The 18,795-nt window shown below is 41.9% G+C and overlaps 1 protein-coding gene across 3 annotated transcripts; it reads left to right on the top strand.

Moving 5' to 3' along the window:
* Positions 1 to 358: 358 nt before the first annotated feature.
* On the top strand, positions 359 to 18,321 carry magl (MAX dimerization protein MGA-like). 3 transcript variants are annotated; one of them, XM_069515006.1, is made up of 22 exons: positions 359 to 476; positions 2,813 to 3,999; positions 5,154 to 5,604; positions 5,850 to 5,946; positions 6,110 to 6,223; positions 6,330 to 6,455; positions 8,172 to 8,282; positions 8,480 to 8,837; positions 10,198 to 10,384; positions 10,541 to 10,772; positions 10,936 to 11,111; positions 11,275 to 11,482; positions 11,670 to 11,899; positions 12,015 to 12,209; positions 12,379 to 12,640; positions 13,150 to 13,751; positions 13,844 to 13,941; positions 14,056 to 14,104; positions 14,216 to 14,365; positions 15,124 to 15,235; positions 15,374 to 15,952; positions 16,134 to 18,321. In XM_069515006.1, the coding sequence occupies exons 2-22, from the start codon at positions 2,849 to 2,851 to the stop codon at positions 16,793 to 16,795; spliced, it is 6,150 nt and encodes a 2,049-aa protein (XP_069371107.1). In that variant the 5' UTR covers positions 359 to 476; positions 2,813 to 2,848; the 3' UTR covers positions 16,796 to 18,321. The 3 variants fall into 3 exon arrangements, with proteins under 3 accessions (XP_069371107.1, XP_069371108.1, XP_069371106.1); XM_069515007.1 differs by lacking the exon at positions 359 to 476 and adding an exon at positions 505 to 872 and having other exon boundaries at positions 11,673 to 11,899; XM_069515005.1 differs by lacking the exon at positions 359 to 476 and adding an exon at positions 506 to 872.
* The last annotated feature ends 474 nt before the right edge of the window (positions 18,322 to 18,795 follow it).

Below are 18,795 nucleotides of genomic sequence, written 5' to 3'. Positions count from 1 at the left end.
AGATGTTTGCACTACAGAAATGTTTGGGCCATGTGCGATGTTTTTATTTTTAACCGCGACTACTGTCGCCATGTTTGCAAGAGAAAACAATGGTCACCGCAGTTTAGCTGCGTGTCCACGAAAATAGAAGTTTATAGGTTTAAAGTGCGCAGGTCAGATTGGACGATCGGGGAGCAAACACGTGGGTGTTGTAGCATTTATGATATTTTATAACCAACTTCACACGTGCAGCGGTTTATTTTGGGTCGTCTTCACTCCGGACAGTGACACGAGGAAAAAACAGGTCGTAAAAATCCTCCGGAGGGAGCGTGAGGATTGGCTGCAGGAGCGCAACCGCCATGGTGATCGCCTGACGTCACGACCCGAGAGCACGGATGTGTGTGTACGTGTATGTGTGTGTAAGTGTGGGGGGGGGGCGAGAATAGAGACGTGATCGTCAAAGGTGAAACAAGTGAAGAGGAAGACAACAGTCTCAGGTGTGTGTGTGTGCGTGCGTGTGTGTGTGTGTCAATAACACAACACACACACCCTCGTGCAAACTTGTTGTCCTCACCGGCTCGCGCACGGACTCCCGCTCTCCTCGCGCTGCTGGCGACCCGGGAAACGCGCGCCATCGAGGAGAGAGAGAGAGGTGGTGGGGGGGGGTGCTGATATTCGTGCATGCGCTTTGACTCCTCCGCGTGCACGCTCGGGTCGGTCGATACGAGCACACACTGGCGTGGCTCTCGGCCTCCATTTGCCAGTTCGTGTTTATGTTCGAGGACCCGCGACGAGGCTCGTTACAACCGGCGAGACGTGCAACAGTCGCGACTCTCCGCCGGGAACAGTGTCTCCGCCGCCGGCCACGAGGAGCTCCAACCGACGGGTAAAAGGTGAGGCGCGGGGAAACCTGCAACTTTCCCCAACTTGCTGAGTGGAGGAGCGGACGGCCTTCCTCTCCTCCTCGCGCTGTTAAAGCTGGTGTTAAACAACTTGAACCACCAGCCCGGCTTCATATTTGAATTGTTTACGTAGTTACGCGGTGAATAGTTGTGTGTTTGTGTTGTAAACACGCCGGTAGTTGGTCGCTCGAAGCGCTCGCTCGGCCGGTCAACACCTTTTCCTCAGACCCCAGCATCTGTGTGTTGGTGTGACCGTGTGAGATGAACCGTGGGGCAGAAAACAGGTTTCCTCCGTGGTACCTCTGTCGTCGACGGAATTGAACGCGTGTGGGGCTGCTCAGGTGGGACACCGTGCACGATATGTGTTTGTGTGTTATCTGTAGTTAGAATCGCAGGCCCCGTCCCAGCATTTCAGCCATGTCCTCAGCTGAGTGATATCTGCCAGGCCATTGGTCAGTCACACCGAAGAGGTCTCGCAGCTCCGTCCAGGAAGACAAAGTCCAGCTCCCTCACACAGCCAGGAGAAAATGATCAAACTGAAAAATACTCACACATAAAGTCAGTTTTGATTTTTAAAATGGAAGTACAACCAGTCACATGTCATCCAATGGAGATTTTAAAGGGTGCTGACCTAACCTAAGGCAGTTACTGTTTTTCTCCTCCAGGGGTTTTACCCTGACCAGGTTTAATTTAAAATCATTTTGTATTGTGTTAAATATGTATATGCAACATCCTTCCAACTTATCAACCTACTCTGTGTCATGCCACTAGGGCTGGGCAATAAAACAGTATCAATAATTGTCGCAATGTCATTTTCACATATAGCAGTATCACAACAGCCTAAATATTATATAATATATGAAATATATTTAATATAATGTATAACAATATTATCTTATTCATATAGCGCTTTTCAAAACAAAGTTACACAATGGAAAACACACAATTAAAAGTACATAAAAGAATAACAAAAACACAGTCATAAAGCAAACATGTGACATAAATGTCATACAATAATAAAAACTACAATTAGGTAAAATCATCTTCTTCTTTGTTTGGTTTATTGGCAAGCTTACAGAGTCGGTAAAAACTAAACCAGAGCCCTGTACTAGGTAAAATCATGCATTGTGGTAAAAGTAGGTTTAAAGCTTTGATTCAATCTGGAACTGTTCAAATGTTTTGAATTCTCTTATATGTGCAGGAATCATCACAACAACTCAGCTCACCCATAGTGTCACACAAGGGCTGGGCAATAAGTTGAAAAACCTAATAATCATTGTTATTTATAATTTCTTTTCTTTGTTTTTTCTACGTATTCATCATTGTGAGAACAAGTCGCCAGCAGCTTTTCAAAGGATGAGCTTTGGCCCCCTCTTGTAAATAAATGATCATTTCTCCATTAGCAGCTAATTTATTTTTCAGGAGGGTATGGCCTGATAGTTGATTCTCATTGGAATTCTTATTTGACATAAAGAGCTCTTTTATGAATCATGCAGATCAGATATCTTGAAATCGTCAGTCGCCTTTTTTTATTTTACAGTCACACCGAGAGCAACCACAGAAACCGAGAGTCGAATGCCCACTAAATTTGTGTAATATAGAAACAAGGCTTTGATATTGACTCTCTTGCTTCTTAGGTTGATATTTAGAGCAGAGCTGCACATTGTTTGTTCTAATCGCTGATCATTGTTTACATTTGTTGATTTATCTTTAGCAGCTTTGTCTTTCTACCACTTTTTGCTCTGCTTGATTACGCTGTAATTGCTTCTCTTAACTTTTGTTGTAATTATTTAAAACAATACTTCTTGACCTGGATTTGTATGCTCTGTCTTGTCTGAGTAGGTTAATATCTTTGTTATATGTGTTTTACCTTTGGAGCACCACTCTACTAAATGAATAACATTATTATTCTTGTATCTTTTTTATGTTAGGTATTAAATGAAGTGGAATAACCATATCCGTTGCTGATGCCGGCAACAGACTCTGACCTCACGTCCATGGAGGACCCCCCTGCAGTGGAGGATGAGAAAGGAGGCCTGACTGACCTCCCTCCATCAGCTACTCCTGCTGCCATCATTGTTTCATCTCCTTTCCCTACCACTATGACAAATTTCACTGGTGAGACTGAGATGGAGAACAGAGCTGTGTCCATGGCAAGTCACAACTGCAGCTCTGCTCTTTCCTCACCTGCTGAAGCTAGCCCAGCCAAGCCTGCAGTAACATCCCCGAATACATGTGAAGGGACTGTTGAAACGAGCCCACCTACCTCAAACATAGCATCAGCCTCAGACTCTTTAAAATGCACAGGGACCAATCTTGTCAACATCACAGACTCATTACCGTTGTTGTCCGAGTTGCCATCCACCACGTTTGGCAGCGCAGAGCAGAAAAATGATTTTTCTCCTGTGCTAAATTTCAAAGGCATCACTGTCTCTCTGGAGAATAACAGCGTGTGGAAGCAGTTTAACAGCTGTGGAACTGAGATGATTCTCACAAAACAAGGACGACGCATGTTCCCGTACTGTCGGTATCGCCTGGCTGGCTTAGATCCTGAGCGCCACTACATCCTGGTCCTGTCCTTACTTCCGTCTGACCAGTTCAAATACCGGTGGAACAGATCCCACTGGGAGATCACTGGACCAGCTGAAAACCAGACCCAGGGTCTGATCAGGGCCTTCGCCCACCATTACTCAACTTGCAAAGGCTCGCAGTGGATGGGCGGCCTGGTTTCTTTCTACAAGCTCAAACTGACCAATAATTTCCAAGACCATGACGGTCACATAATCCTACACTCCATGCATCGCTACATTCCAAGGCTACATGTGATACCTGTCCCAGATGGAGTCACAACCACACCCGATCAGCCTGTGGTTATGGGACCGGAAAGCATGACCTTCACTTTTCCACAAACTGAATTCATGGCTGTGACGACTTACCAGAACTTTCGGATCACGCAGCTGAAAATTAACCATAACCCGTTTGCAAAAGGCTTCAGAGAGGACGGACACAACCCTCGTCTAATCCGGGTCAAGGCTGAGGCTCAATCTGTGGTGAAGATAGAGGCTCAGTTTAACATGTTGGAGCCAAATGAAAGCAAAGAGGGGATTGTGGATCTGAGGTAAGTTGTTGTTTTTTCATCTGATTTGCTCTCTTTCTTATACATTCATATTCAACTGACAAACCATTTGACAGTTTGCTGCCTGAGATCATTTTCATTATCAATTGAAATAATGTGGTTTATATTTGTATTGTGATGTTGGTGCTGAGCACACATACTGACTCACTGATTTTAACCTATTATAACTACAGTATTAACTCAGTAAATCAACCATTATTAACGTCATTAAAGTAACAACAATTCAATTTTTAAATAAATAATGAGAATAAATTCTGCCCGCGGACTTACACAAACAATCAAATTACAGAATGTTAAAAAACTGAAAACATGTAAGTGAATTCTTTTGTAAGACCAACCACTCATATGAGCTAACACCTGTTACACAGTCTTCACTAAAACGAAGAATTGTGTGTATTCAGTATATTAATTACATAACTTAAACCAGTATTTGCTTTGCCCTTCCAGATAGAAAGCAATTTGCGCTGCACTGTCTGCTGGTTTCAGAGCTAGATAGGTGGAGTTTGCATCAGTTTTTTTGTTTAGACATTTTCCCTACCAGCAACAAGCTACCTGACTCTTAACGCACACCTGACATACCTACTTGATTTGAAATGTGTTTCCATGATACTGCTTCCCTTCTGGTGTCGATATACACATAAACAGATTATTCAGGGAATTCAGACACACACACACACAATATAATTTTTTTTCTCTATTGTGCATTCCATGCCCGACTGGAAGCTTAGGTTGTATGAGATGTATGAGTGTTAGTCACAGCGAGCTTGAGGGCTCTCCAAGCTGTGTGCTGCCCTATAAGCAAGCAGTGAAAACCAGTCCTTGCGCTATTGAAAAGAATGGGTTTCAGAGTGCAGCAGTGCCTTTGTTGCATTCTATCTATAGATATAACATCCAAATCAGACTGTGTCATGGTTACAAGTTTTAGCATTTAAGCCTTTAATTCAATTATATGGACATATATATATTTATAGTATAAGGGAAAAGTGTGCTAACTAAACTACTGGAATTAGCTTGTTTAAATACCACCAACACATGTATTAAAAATTTATATATTTTAATGGAGATCATCATTAAATTTTCAAAACTTCTTCATGTTTACTATCAATAAACAATATTACTTTCAATTTATCTTACAGCACAAAGAATCACGTCGCCCCTGCCTCCGTCTCAAATGTGCAGGAGACTCGGCTGGTCCTGAAGCCCATAATGTCGACACCTAATAAGAACAAACAATATGTCCGCTGCTTACGAGGCAAGCATGCTCTTGGTGACCTCGTGCTTGTCGAAAAATGTCCACTTGTGGAATCCACGGAGGAAAATCTCCATAACAGTGTAACCCCTAAGTTGCAGCACAGCTTCAAAGCAATCTCCACGACTCCCACTCCATCAAAGACCTCCGTGGGGTCATCACCAAGGACCCGCAAGAAAAGGAAGAAGATGAACAGACGCTTGACGAATCGGGGAAGAGAATGGAAGTCTGCAGCTGCCACCCCTCCCAAGGTCGTCCACAGCCCGTCACTGACTGTGGCTTTGCAACCAGAGCTGGACGATGTCGAGGGCCTGTTGTTTGTCTCATTCACCTCAAAGGTAAAGCCACTTCAGATGACTAGCGAAGAATGGGCTGCACATATCAGCACAGCTCTGAAGGTTTATTTAATATAATCCAGGTGTGGTTCCTCCTCCAGTGATCCAGAGAGCTTGCTGACTTTTCAGCAAAGCTGCACACATTCCTGAAATGACATTTAGTTTTTCTGTAGCAGAAGGACTATGAGTGGTCAGCGGTTGAAGTTCTGTAAAGTGTATAGGCTTTTAAATGTCTTTTTTTGTCACAGGAAGCTCTTGAGGTTCACGTCAGGAACAAGCCACCCAATAGCACAGCACCAGTATCTCCAGTTTCCCAAATGAGTCAGAAGCAGCTGAAGCAAACAGGTGAACATGTAGAAGAGATTGTATTTCTTCACATTTTGATCTGTATTTGAACCTTTATGATACTGTTACAACCTCGTTTTATTTTACTCAACTAACAGTAATGCAAATGTTATGCTTGTGTTGTGATTTGTAAACATTTCTGTTGTGTGTGTGTGTGTTTCAGAGGAGCTGATCCCAGCGACTGATGAAGAGAAGATCGTTCAGAAGGAGGCCGTCCTGCTGCAGGACCTCAGAGTTTTCAAACACAGACAGGTCATCCACCCTGTGCTGCAGGAAGGTGAGTTAATACAAACACACACAATCATCCCATTGGTCGACCAGGTTTTACCAAATAACATATTATGAATATGATCTGTCTCTAACTCCTTTCTGTCCTTTTTTAGTTGGTTTGAAGCTGAGCTCTCTAAACCCTACCAAGTCTGTTGACCTGCAGTATGTGGGGGTTCATCTGCCTCTTCCTCCAGCGAATCTACCAGAACAAGTCAACTCCACAGCCCTGTCTCTTGGTGGTAAGTTGGACTGATTGATGGTATATTGTCATTGTACACTTAATTTGTGCCAGTGTTGCCATAATAAGAAAGTAAATAAAACAATTAAACCCCAAGATTTAACTTGGGAGTTTCTCTTGTCAGACAGTCTGACCATCTGGGGAAATGGGATTGTGTAATAATAGACAGTCTTAATCCTTATTGGTTTGAATATAGGATCGAAGACCCTTAATCAAGCAGCCTCAGGCTCAACTTCCTGTCTAGTATTGCACCCTTAAGTCTTCAATTATACTCCCTGTTGGTTGTGCACACAGACAGCTGCAGACGCCACAGATGTATAGTTCAAAATAAATCAAAGTCCATGTGGTCCATTTAACTTGGGCACAACTAGACATGAAACAGTCACCCGTTTCAATGTGAACCACAGTCGAAATGGGTAATATTGTCTTTTTTCATGAAAATCACGTTTGACCACGAACTCTTGGTAAATATGGTCAGTATCAACCAAAGTTAGCAACAAGTGTGTTTTGTGCCAATGAAAATATGGCAGAAAGCTGTGACTTATAAGAGGACCAGGTCTGAAGTATATTCGTATTTTGGTTTTATAAAACTACAGGTCACATGCGGTAGAGAAATTGCTGGAAAATGTAATGTTCAATCCAAGTACATTTTCAGCACATTCTTCAACACCTGAAATTATCATTTCTGTCACTATTGTCATGTTACTGAATTTTTCACAAAATTTGATCTTAAAACATGATATTTTAAGTTCTGAAATATCTAATTGAATGTTCTTTAATAAGTTAAGTGTAGCCACTGTGCAGGTTTGTCTTGTTTGTGCGAATCTGCTCTGTTAACACACTTGTAACAAAGAGAGTCAGGAGATTTGTTATGATTTCAAGAAACAACCGATCAGAGTGTAATCTGATGTCTACACGAAGCCTTGCCATGTGATGATAAAATGAATGTCACGTGACCCTTGCGGGCCCTTGATTACGTATTTGCAGATGCAGAAAAAATAACTCTAGCTTAACTACAGGGTCATTGCTCAGAAGCCAACCTCGATGGAACAGAGATAATAGTGATTACAAATATGAGATTAGAGCCTTGTATGACTGAAACAGTGTGTGGCTGAAGTTGTTTAAGAAAATGGCCTACAAATAGTTTTGAAATGCCATTGGATCAAACACGTCACAAAGAAATTACAAACTAACAAGTCAGGAGGGCCTGGCTCAGAGTGGTTCCCAGGACACCTCTGCTTTGTTGAGGTGAATTTATCAGCCTCTGAAGCAGATAGAGACATGAAATAAGAAATATTTGATAGCTTACACTTTGGCTCTTATTCTAAATCATCACTTTTTCCCTTAAGTTCATGAATATTAAAAAAAAAATTAAGCTGGCTATTCTTTGATATTCCCCCCTTCTTCCTCAAACGCGTCACATACCCCAACCCCAAAGGCCAAAACACCTGATGATGCTAAATCCACTGGAGTCCGTTGCTAATTGTAGTTCCAATCTTGTTCTCCTGTGAACAGTTATTACTATCAAGGATTGCGGCTCAACTTAAGCATTTTCATGTTTTCCTTCGGTGAATACATTGTTTTCTGCAATAATGAGAATAAATGTAGAGAAATCCGTTTCCAAAATAGCACTTAAACCCCCCACACTCTGAAACATTTTTTTTTTAGTGTGCTTTGTCCTTAAACTGAAGACTAACACAGAATATTTCCTTCACAGAAAAGAGTCTACCCTTCATCTCCAGGACGGGGAAGACAAGTGACATGACAAAAATAAAAGGATGGAAAAACAAGTTCATAAAAAACAAAGAATCATCTTTTAACACTGATGGTGAGGCTTGTTCTCCTTGTTGTAGTATCTGCTGTGTCCCTTTTATCATTCACTGGGATTAGTATAGTCATTGTAATTACTAAAAGATTAACTGAATTGAAACCAGCTGAATATATTAGTGTCTGATTCATTATTAGTGTCTGATTCATTATTCCCCGTTGATAAATTAAAGTCTCTTTATTCTTCCCCTCCAAAAGGATTACAAAAGAACCTATCTGCCTTCTGCAGCGACTTGTTGGATGAGTACTTGGAAAGCGAAGCTCAGCAAATCAGTGAGCGGGCTGCCGCCTTCTCCACGAACTCAGAGGGCTCTGTGGCCTATCAGCTGCCCGCTAAAGGCTCCAGCTATGTGAAGACCCTGGACAGTGTGCTCAAGCATCGGAACCCTGCTTCCAACAGACCTTGCCCGCTCTCCCACAAACCCCTCCTCTACTCTGCCATGACGTCACAGGCTCCCCCTCTGCCCAGCCCTGCCACACCCATTCAAGCCAAATCTCCGTCCACACTGACAGAAGATGCAAAAGCCGCTTCTGGGTCTAGTGCTTTTTCAAACAGGTACGCAAGAACTATTTTCTTTTAGTGATCTTTTAGTGATTGCCATGGGAAATGTTTTTGTATACAGGCTTTCCGCAGGTTCTCAAAAAGTCTTAAATTTAATAACGTGTATTTTAGGCCATAAAAAGTCTTATATATGCATTGAAATATTATGCACTATTACATACTGCTACTGAACGTTGTTGTGGCAGCATGCATAGCTAGTAACGTCTCAGATATTGGCACGCTGAGAGTCTACAAACACCTTGGTCAAAATTGATCTCCATTTACTTGGCTTGACTGTGTGAAAGACTGTGGATACTGTAGTTTGTGAGATTAGGTTGTGTATCAAGGGTTATTTTCTACTTGGCTGCTTCATCTATTTGAAAAATGCAGTGCTGAATCTGAAATCTTCAGAAAACTCCTCAAGCACCACCTCTTCACTAAGTCCTTTGGCCTAAGTTAATGCTTAGGCCAAACCACCCTGCTGCTAAATTTGATCCTGTTTTGTATTATTACTTTTTTCTTTTCTCTTCTGTCTTGTCCTCACAAACTTATATAAAGCATCCTTGGGTCCTGTGAAAGGCGCTATATAAATTCAAGCCAATATTATTATTATCTTCAATTATGGGGGAGTGTAAGTATTTCTGTGACCCTGATATTTATTCATATCTGTGGTAATTTAATCCATTACAGTCTTAAAAAGTCCTATATTTATCTTGTTGAAACCTGGTGTTACTGAGATGCAGTTTTTTTCATTTACTAGTGCAGTGCCTGTTCTAAATCTGCCTGTTTGGAAAGGGCTGCGATCTACAGAAACCTGATCAGAACAAAATTTTGCTTAACAACAAAAGTATTGTTCGGCTTTACAAAAAGTGCAATAAGATGGAACAGTTCTTGAGATATGTGAGACTCTTACAGACAGACAGACTGGAATTATTTGATAGATGAATCGTTTCTCGGCCCATGTACGACCCGGGGGCCAAAGGGTTCCCACCACCGAGCAAGAGAAAAGGGAAACTGCCGCTCAAAACATTATTCTGCACAGTTATCTGTAATTACTTTTCATTTGTTCTTTGTTCTTGCAATTTCAAGTTTCACAGCTTTTACCAAATGTGTTCAAGTCTTTAATCTTTCTAAGAATAACTCCTGAGCTTATGTCTTGCTTGTTTGTCTGTGTTTGTAGAACAATGTAAACATGCTTTCCTTGAGGAGATGTACACAATTTACAAGTTCAATCTGAATAAGCACTTTTTTATTCAAACAAATATGTTCCCATGTACACTCCCCCTCATCATTCTGCCTACAGTCTTTTATCTCATTGTTTTTCCCACTAAATTTCAAACCACACGGAACATAATTTGTTACTCTCTCTCTTCAGATCATCTACACACCACCCAGCGAGCTTTGGGCAGAACCAGGGGATAACACACAGACCTTCAGGCTTAACTAAGTTTGAGCTCAAAATGTCACAGATAGAGGTCGAAGCCCTGAACAAGGGTCTGAGCAGAACACAGCTGACTCCAGATAGACTGACAGTGGCTCTGTCTGTACTCCTGACAAAACAGGTATGTGACATACTGTGTTCCCACAGTCATTTGATACCAGTGATGGGCTATGTCTGGTCTGATGTCTTTTTTTGGTCAAGTAAAAAGTAATTCTTCATTTTGTAATGCAAAATCTAAATCAGAGAGGTGTCTGTCTTCTCCTTTCCTTCTAATCAGATGCATATTCCAGGCCTGAAGGTACCTAGTCCACAGTTTAAAGATGCTGGACTAGAATGTGGTCAGGAGTTCTGCAGACTGGGCTGTGTGTGTTCCAGTCTGCAGCATCTGAACAGTGGTCCTCTCCACTGCCGCCGGCCTGAATGCATGTTTGGTTGTGCCTGCTTCAAACGCAAGATCACCAAGCACATTTCTGCTGGGGAGAGGGAACCAGATATCCAACCTGTTTACTGTAAGATTTTTTATATTATTTATTTTTATTCTGATGACTGATAAATGATTATTTCATTTTGTATGGCTTTTGATTTATTTTGACCTTTTTGACTTTCTGTTCAGTTTGATTGCAAGCCTCAGTAACTCACAAGTGTTAATGGAATGCTTTTATCCCTCCTCAGCTATGACTAATATGCAACATGTGGTTCAACCTCGCCCCGGCTCCCACACTAATAAACTGTGGAAACGCAACATTTGTGATGTGGATGCAGAGCCGCTCTTCGTCCCAGAAAGTCCTCAGTATTTGGTCTCTGCAAAGAACGTGAAACGCAGCAGTGTAACTCGTCTAACACAGCCGGTAAATTAAAATCGTCCTTTTCTTGGGTTTAATCGAAGCTTTCCAAATGTTTGTACTAAGAGCTCTTGATTTATTCATGAGATTCTACTGTTTTATTTTTTTAATGATCAAAAACTGAATGCTCATGTTTTTTTTTTCTTTAATCCATTTTTGATTATTTTAGATTAGAGAGGAGGACAAGGATCCAGTGTATAAATACTTGGAGAGCATGATGACATGTGCACGTGTAAGAGGGGTTAACAGCAAGCCTCCTCCAAAAGTTACCATAGAGCCAAAGATCCCTGATGCGTCTTTGGCGTACACCGTAATGAAACAGAAGACAACAACTGACAACCTGCAGGGAAACCATCCAAGTTCTTTTAAGAAAACAGGTAAAGAAATGTCCATGCCATGGTGTAATTAAAACAGTGTATACCTACATTTTCTTAAAATCCTTATTTTGTTGTTTTGTGTTTTCTTTGAAAATAGTGTGTCCTTTGTGTTGGCTGTATGTACCCGACTGTATGAAACTGAAGATATTTGCCGTTATGCATAACCTTATCTCCTCATGTCCCTCAGCAGAGAAGCCCAGCCAGGAAACCATAGCCGGTAAAAAGGAAGCAAAGAATCAAATCCAGATCCAGTCAGCATGTCAGTGGAAACAGGACCACAAAATGGTCCTAGAAGCTTTATGTGAACGCATGAATCAGAAACGGTTGTCTAAGCGTTTCCGCATCGGACCATACCTCATCTGCCCACTCACCAAGATATCCATGCAAAAGCCCAGTGGCTCGACTGTCACATACAGGGTAGGTTTCCAGAGAGCAGTACAAACTCTCAATGGTTGTTCATTAGTTATGCTTGCCCTTGTTTCATTACTTGGATTTAAAAAAAAATCTCCTACTCTCCTCCATGTTCTTGTAGGTGCACATAAGTAAACCGTCAAAAGCCAGTGATAATGAGGAGGATGAATGTGACGACAGTGATGAGGAAGACGGCCTCAGTGAAGAGTTGGACATGCAGGTTGGAGTCATGCCTTTCCTTGGTGGAGTTTTACCTGCAGGCAAACTAAAAGCCAGGACCAAACCTGCTGGCAGCCAACCATGTGCACTTATACAGGTCAGCCTCAAGGGAAAACATCTTTTAATTTTGGGTTTACATGGGGGGGGGGGGTACTAGTAGTAAATGACTGTTGATAATGTGTAAGTGTTGATAATGGTTGGGTGTGCTGTATTTACTTGTAATTGTAGAGTTTAACATTCTCATATATATATATATTTCTTGGCAGGTGAATGGCAAATCTTACAATCAGGCCAGACTGTTGCTGGGAAGAATGGGATCTCTACACCCAGCTAACCGCCTTGCAGCATATGTGACAGGCCGACTTCATGCTCCTGCTGACATCATTCATAAAAACTCTCAGAAGCCAGACTCAACACTAAGGAACAACAGTCCTAGTGCTCTGCATGTGAAAGCCACAGACGGTGTAGTGCCTCAAAGCGTCACTGCAAGGAAAACCACTGAGCTGAAGATTCCAACCCAATCACCAGGTAAGATCGTCTCTTCTACGCCATAGCACACGCACGTTTTTGAAACTGTTTAGACAACAGCACACCTAAAGTGAAGCCAAATCATATTGATCGCCCCCTAATGATTGGTTGCAGTATAGGTCATTAAGACCCTGGTTCCTTCAGGTTAGTAGATATGACCAGGGTCAAACTAAAAAGTATATATCAAATACATTTTTCCCAAGGTGCCTGTCATTTTAAGTTGTTCTTAGTGTTTAGTTGTTCATATAACTGATAAGTTTGGTTTTAATTAGTTATTTGATGCTTGATATATCTGTTACTAGAACAAACAAACAGGCTGAGAAAAAAGCCGCATTGTAGTTATATCAGCATTAAATTAAACATTGCTGCTAATTCACAATATGAGAGAATCCAAGGATAAACCTTCATGTTTTTTGTTCTCCAGAATGTTTCTTCAAAGATTGACTCTAATCAAGCAGGATCATTATTTCTTTGTCTCACTGCCCTGCCTTGCATTTTCTGTTCCTCAGTTCCATTGCATCTCAACTCCTGGAGAAAAGGATCCACCACCTTCCCACAGCATTCACAAAACTCCTCCTGGATTAACCCTGTCCAAATGTTCATCTCGAGCCAGCTCAGCTCAGTCCAGACCAAGTCTTCGCCTGTCTCTCTCACTGTCTCCCCCTCATTGAAAAACCCCAGCTTCCTTGGACAGAGTGGGACTTATTCTTTCAGGATCTGCCCTCCAGCTAACGAGAGCACCCGAGGCCAGAATCCACCAGGAGTGGCCTTGCCTGGGGGCTTCACCATCATTGACCTCCCACAACCTGGATCTAATGACGCTCCACAACCTTCAGAAACTGTAAAGACTACAAACATGGCTGCTGTTAAAAATAAAAGTCTGCCACAACAAGATGCCTTGTTCAATTTTAGACAATCTGGTTGGGATGCAAACTGGCTCACTCCATCAAAAAGTACATTAGAGCCTCGCTCCTCATCTAAGCTGGTGTGTGGTGAAAAGATGCCTCCAGGTGATGACACCAACAGCACGTGGATGGAATCAAACACGGATTTCACCTCAGAATGCTTAAACTCCGAAGACTCTGACTACTGTGGAGACGGTGACGAAGACGTATGTTTAAAATGTTTTTATTTTATGGGGTAAATTGGTAATGTCAACCTGTAGTCACAGCTTTAACAACATTCTGAATGTTGTTTCTTCAGGAGGAGCCATTGGACATTGAGACAATAGAGGAAGAGAGACAAGAAAAGGCCATCGCAGAAATGAAGGAGGCTGCTCTAAAAACATTACAGGAGTCACGGTAATACACATGAGAACGTGTGTGCTGGTGAATGAAAAGATATAGTTGTGTGTGTTAAAGTTTGTATTATACTCTGAGAGGTTTTGAAGATTTTTTATTATTTTCTGCCTTCAGAAATTCCAGTCTCTTCCAGTCCAGTCTTGACATGGGACTGAACATCCAGGTACTCACAACCAACCATTTAAAAAAAAAAACTTTGCCATGTCTTTTTAAGTGAACGACCGTGTTGGTGTTGCATGTGTCGCTCATTATCTCTGCTGTCTATTCCCATCAGGAACAACAGGACAAAAAGAAGCGAACGAACCACACTGCGCTAGAAAGGCAGAGACGCTCTGAACAGCGGATCCTCTTTGACAAACTCCAGAGCATCCTTTGTGGTGACCTCGGTGGCACCAAGCCCCCCAGGCTCCACCTGCTCTCACTGGTCAGTTCCACAGGCAGTTCATTTTGTCCAATTATGGTGGGCCACAAACATAGAGAATAAAACCCCTTTTATACTGGCTGTGTATCCCCAGAGTGTCCCAATGAAAATGTATGCAGTCCTGTAAGCAGCTTTAGAACCAACACCAACACACTGGAGTGCCAGAATAAGGCCACTGCAGTCATTATGATAAGGAGAGCAGTAAATCTAAGTTTAACGTTTAGACACATTATTTCTAAAGAGTTAAACAAATATCTGATAATCTGCATCGTCATGTATGGCTGTCATCAGATCAGATGTGATTGACTGTGCTCTGGCAACATGAGCAAACAACTCCATAGCTCTCACTATATTCTGATTCAAATATTGCAGAATCATGATTACTTCACAGGAATATGTTCACCCGTTCCCATTATTTTTATTATGCTTGCACCAACTGTGACGTTGATCCAACGCTCCTTTCTACTCACGCAGTGACTCTGTGCAGTGTTTTCCTAAATGATATGTTCAAGTTAGTTGTTGTGATTGGGGACAGAAACAGATTAATCAAAAGTCCTCCATAGTGCACATGGCATTTGTGATGTAATGTATACATTTTTGGAAACAAGTTGCAGAACAAGAATAATTGTTCACCAGATCCCAAACAACTCTATGCATGTTGTAGATTTGTGCTTGGCAGCCCACACAAAGTCTGACAGGATAATCCATTCACTGATTTTTTCCGTCTTCACAGTAGTTTCTGGGGGGGGTTGTGTTTGCAGGCTGTAAAGGAAATCCAAAAAATGGCTGAGATGTCCAAATTCCTCAAGGAGAAAAAGACGAGATTGGCTCAGTTACAGTCGGACTATCTGAAGAAGCTCTCCATTTTGTCTGGTATGTACAGTTTCTGTTCCTGCACGTTGCCATGTTAAATTCAATAAATAAAATGCAGCGGCTCATGTTAAGTTGAGTGTGTTTATTCCAGCTGCCTTCACTGAAACCTGTTTCATGAGAAATGTCACCATTTTTTAGGGAAGTCCGAGATGCTGATCAAACACAAGCTGAGTGCCATCTGCAGGAAGCAGAAAATGAGAGAGAAGACGATGAAATGGAGTCCATTTTTTTCCCAGCTCCTCCAGTCCAGAGCTGCTCTCCTGCAAAACAGAGCCCCCCAGTCCCAGCACATGCCCCTGTTACATCCTGACTTCATTCCACACAAAACTGCTGCCCAAACAAATGCACAACCCATAATGGCCGTGCTTGATCCTATCTCAGCCCAATCCAGTGTAAACCCTCCCAAACCCCTGTCCACACTACTGTCCACACCACTGTCTCACCCTCAAGCTGCGTCCACGCCTGCCAAGGCTTTCCTCACTGCAGCCCTATCACAGGGAGAGAATCAGGAACAACCTGGAGCTCCAGCCCAGGGCAGCGTGCCTAATTCACAGTCTCAGGTCCCGACAGGTAAAGACATCCCTCCGACCACCGCAACCCCTGTAACTACAACACCCAATCCCCAAAACCCCTCCACAAACCCTTTACCGTCCATTTCTCTTCCTCTGATTCGCTCCAAGACCGGCAGACTCATACTTCCCTCATCTATGAAACCAAGTAAGTTGTTACATTGCGTAAGACGTCCATGAAGCACTTTGTTAACTTGTTTTTAAAAAAATGCTATATAAATAAAGTTTAATATCATTATTATTATAATTATCTACCCAGGTCTTATTGTTTTATTTAAAATGTGTAATTATCATTTTGTTACATGCATATTTTGTTTATCTTCTCACAGCTTGTCCAGGCTTCTTCACGCTCATGCTAATGGATGCAAAGCTGAAGAGAGGAGGGAATGGGGTTAGCACTTTAGCTAATGTGCCGTCTGATGTGGCTGCTATCATGCCTTCAGTGGCTGTGCAGGACAACCAGGAGGGTGGCACAGTGGCAGGTTTGAGCAAAACACTGCCAGCTCCTTCCAATCCTAAACCTCCTGGAGTGCACCGCCGCAGAGGCAGGCCTCGAAAGAACCGCGTCCCTGTGGAAGATGAGACCAGGCAACCTGTCAGTGAAGAGAGACAAAGTGAAACAAAATCTTTGGAATTGACCAAGAAACGAGCTGCGGACAGCCCAGCAGTGGCCAGTGATGCAGCGGACAGTCCTGTCCCGGTGAAAAGAAGAAGAGGACGGCCTCTGAAGCAGAGGCAGCCAGTAGAGCTGTGGATTCCGACTGCACATAGGAGAAGAGGTTCTTCTAAATCCAACGAGAGCAGCCCTGTCAAACTGTCTTACCTTTACAAAGGCCGAGATACAGAAACTGCAGAAAACACCTTACTGGGCGAGCCAAACACATCACGGCCGTTAACGCGCGGTGCTTTAGGAAAGGACCTCCCCAGTGCCAAGAGACGTTCGTGGATTGATATAGAGAAGGAGCTGGAACTAGAGCTGGAATCTGAATAGTTCACTTCTTGCTGCTATAAAAAACCAACGCACACGATTATTTAACCTCAGTCTCACACTGAAACCACATCCCTCTCTGAGGAAGACAAATCTGTCCGACCATCATCCTCCCAGTCTTACACATGTAGAGGGGCTTGTCTTAAAAGCTTCACCAAACGTGCCTGTGTTTAAATCCAAAGGACCAGAGACCAGCACACAACTCAGTGGACTTCTTTCATACTGTTGAGATGGGGCTGTTTTCTACGGTGACCGAAACGTCTCACACAGGCACATTTATGGAAAACACGAAAGCAGGAGCCAGAGCACAAATGCTAAAAAATCACAACAGTTTGAGGGACAACGGATATTGACAATGAAATGAGCAGAGTTGCTTACTGCGGCCAAGTTGTTCTTGCTGCAGTCAAGAAAGCTGTCTATGTGAGGTGTTACGGTACAGGTGCTTGGGGCTCCCAAAAAAGGACAAACGCACCTGTACCGTAAAGCGTCAAGTAGACAAGCATCAAATTTAAGTGGCAACTGGTGTGTGTGTGTTTTCACAAACATAGGTCCATGACTTGATAACAGTAACTAACTGCTTGTTTCATTGTCAACATACATTGTCACTCACTTCCGCTGTGGTTGTATTTCCATTGTGTGGTTTTGGTTTTTGTGTTGAGGCTTTTGCATTCGTGTTTTTTGTTAAAGCGTCCATTTTAGTTTTCTGGTATAAAGACGAGAAAGCATTAGGTGACCTGCTGAATGTATGAATGAAATCAAATTTTGATATTTTCTTTGTTAAATTAACTCTTTAAGTGACGCCTACTTACACGTTTATTTCTTTTCAAAAACAGTACTAAGATTAATTCAGATTGTTTTTGTTTAAGTCATTAATTACTAATCTGTCATATGCAAATGAATATAAAGCCGTACAGATGACATTAATTAATCTTCAGCCTTCCAGTGTGAATTAAATATCTGTTTCCTGAAAAAATCTGACTATACACTGTGTCATTAACTACGTGAAACTTTAATGTTAATGTATTTTATTTTTGTTAAGAGCTAGTCTGATGCTTATTTCCTCATTAGAATTTCTTCTTTGTCACTAACAGTGAAAATCATCTGTAGGAGCACTTTATGGTTCTTTTAGTATCTGACTCATCTTGATCTGTATTTAGTTCAATGATACATAAAGCCGATGTGTCACAAGCAGTCGATAAGCTGTTAGTCATGCATCTATAAAAATAACCTGTAAATATTGTATTTCTTTTTTTATCACTATATATCATTCTCAAGAGGGATTTTTGAAACACTGGTTGTCCTAATACTTTTGAGTTCTAAGTTGAAAATGTGAAAGATAATGTGGCCTTTGACATTAATAAAAATGTTCATGCATTTATCACCCTTCAGTCTGTCAAAAAGTATTTAGACAGAATTGATTTTCCTTTTGTGAATGTGGATCGAACACTTCTAGAACAAACACAACGGGTCAGGGAATTAACACATTGTTTTTAAAATCTGCATTAAAAGAAACCAAATTTAAATTGGAATTATTGTTTCTGTTTTATTCATTTTACATTCATTTTTTATTCAGTTCATCGTACCTTGGTTATTTTGTGTAAATCATTGCCTGCCCCTGAAACTCAAGCACCTTGGTACTCTGTGAAAGGGACAGACTTGTAATCTCAGTGGGACTAACCAGGTTAAATTGAGACAAATAATAATTTACCAGTGGCCTGACGTCACTGTGTGGAGGGGGCGTGGTCTGTTTTGACAGGAAGCCAAATGGAGGGGAGCACGTGGTCAGTCAGAGTCAGAGCAAACATTTTGAATCTGTTGAAATCGCCTCAAACTGATAATATTTAAGTAGCGTTATGATCTGACCGCTGGATGATAATGAAGTGACCGAGACACTTGACACACTATAACTGTGCTGGCTGCCTTTTATGGCTCTGTCTGATTTTATTGCATATGAACTAGATGGAGTCTCTGTGTGTACTGAGAGCTTGAGCTGTATTACAACA

Source organism: Paralichthys olivaceus, chromosome 19 (assembly GCF_024713975.1).
Source record: "Paralichthys olivaceus isolate ysfri-2021 chromosome 19, ASM2471397v2, whole genome shotgun sequence".
Lineage (NCBI taxonomy): Eukaryota > Metazoa > Chordata > Actinopteri > Pleuronectiformes > Paralichthyidae > Paralichthys > Paralichthys olivaceus.
This window is presented reverse-complemented; position numbering and strand designations above follow the sequence as displayed.

What these genes read in the sequence shown, in the direction of transcription:
- magl (XM_069515006.1), top strand. Translation starts at nt 2,849, where the DNA reads ATGCCGGCAACAGACTCTGACCTCACGTCCATGGAGGACCCCCCTGCA. An exon ending in TTGTCTCATTCACCTCAAAG is followed by an intron (nt 5,605 to 5,849) that starts GTAAAGCCACTT and finishes TTTTTGTCACAG; the next exon opens with GAAGCTCTTGAGGTTCACGT. An exon ending in GCTCGACTGTCACATACAGG is followed by an intron (nt 11,900 to 12,014) that starts GTAGGTTTCCAG and finishes ATGTTCTTGTAG; the next exon opens with GTGCACATAAGTAAACCGTC.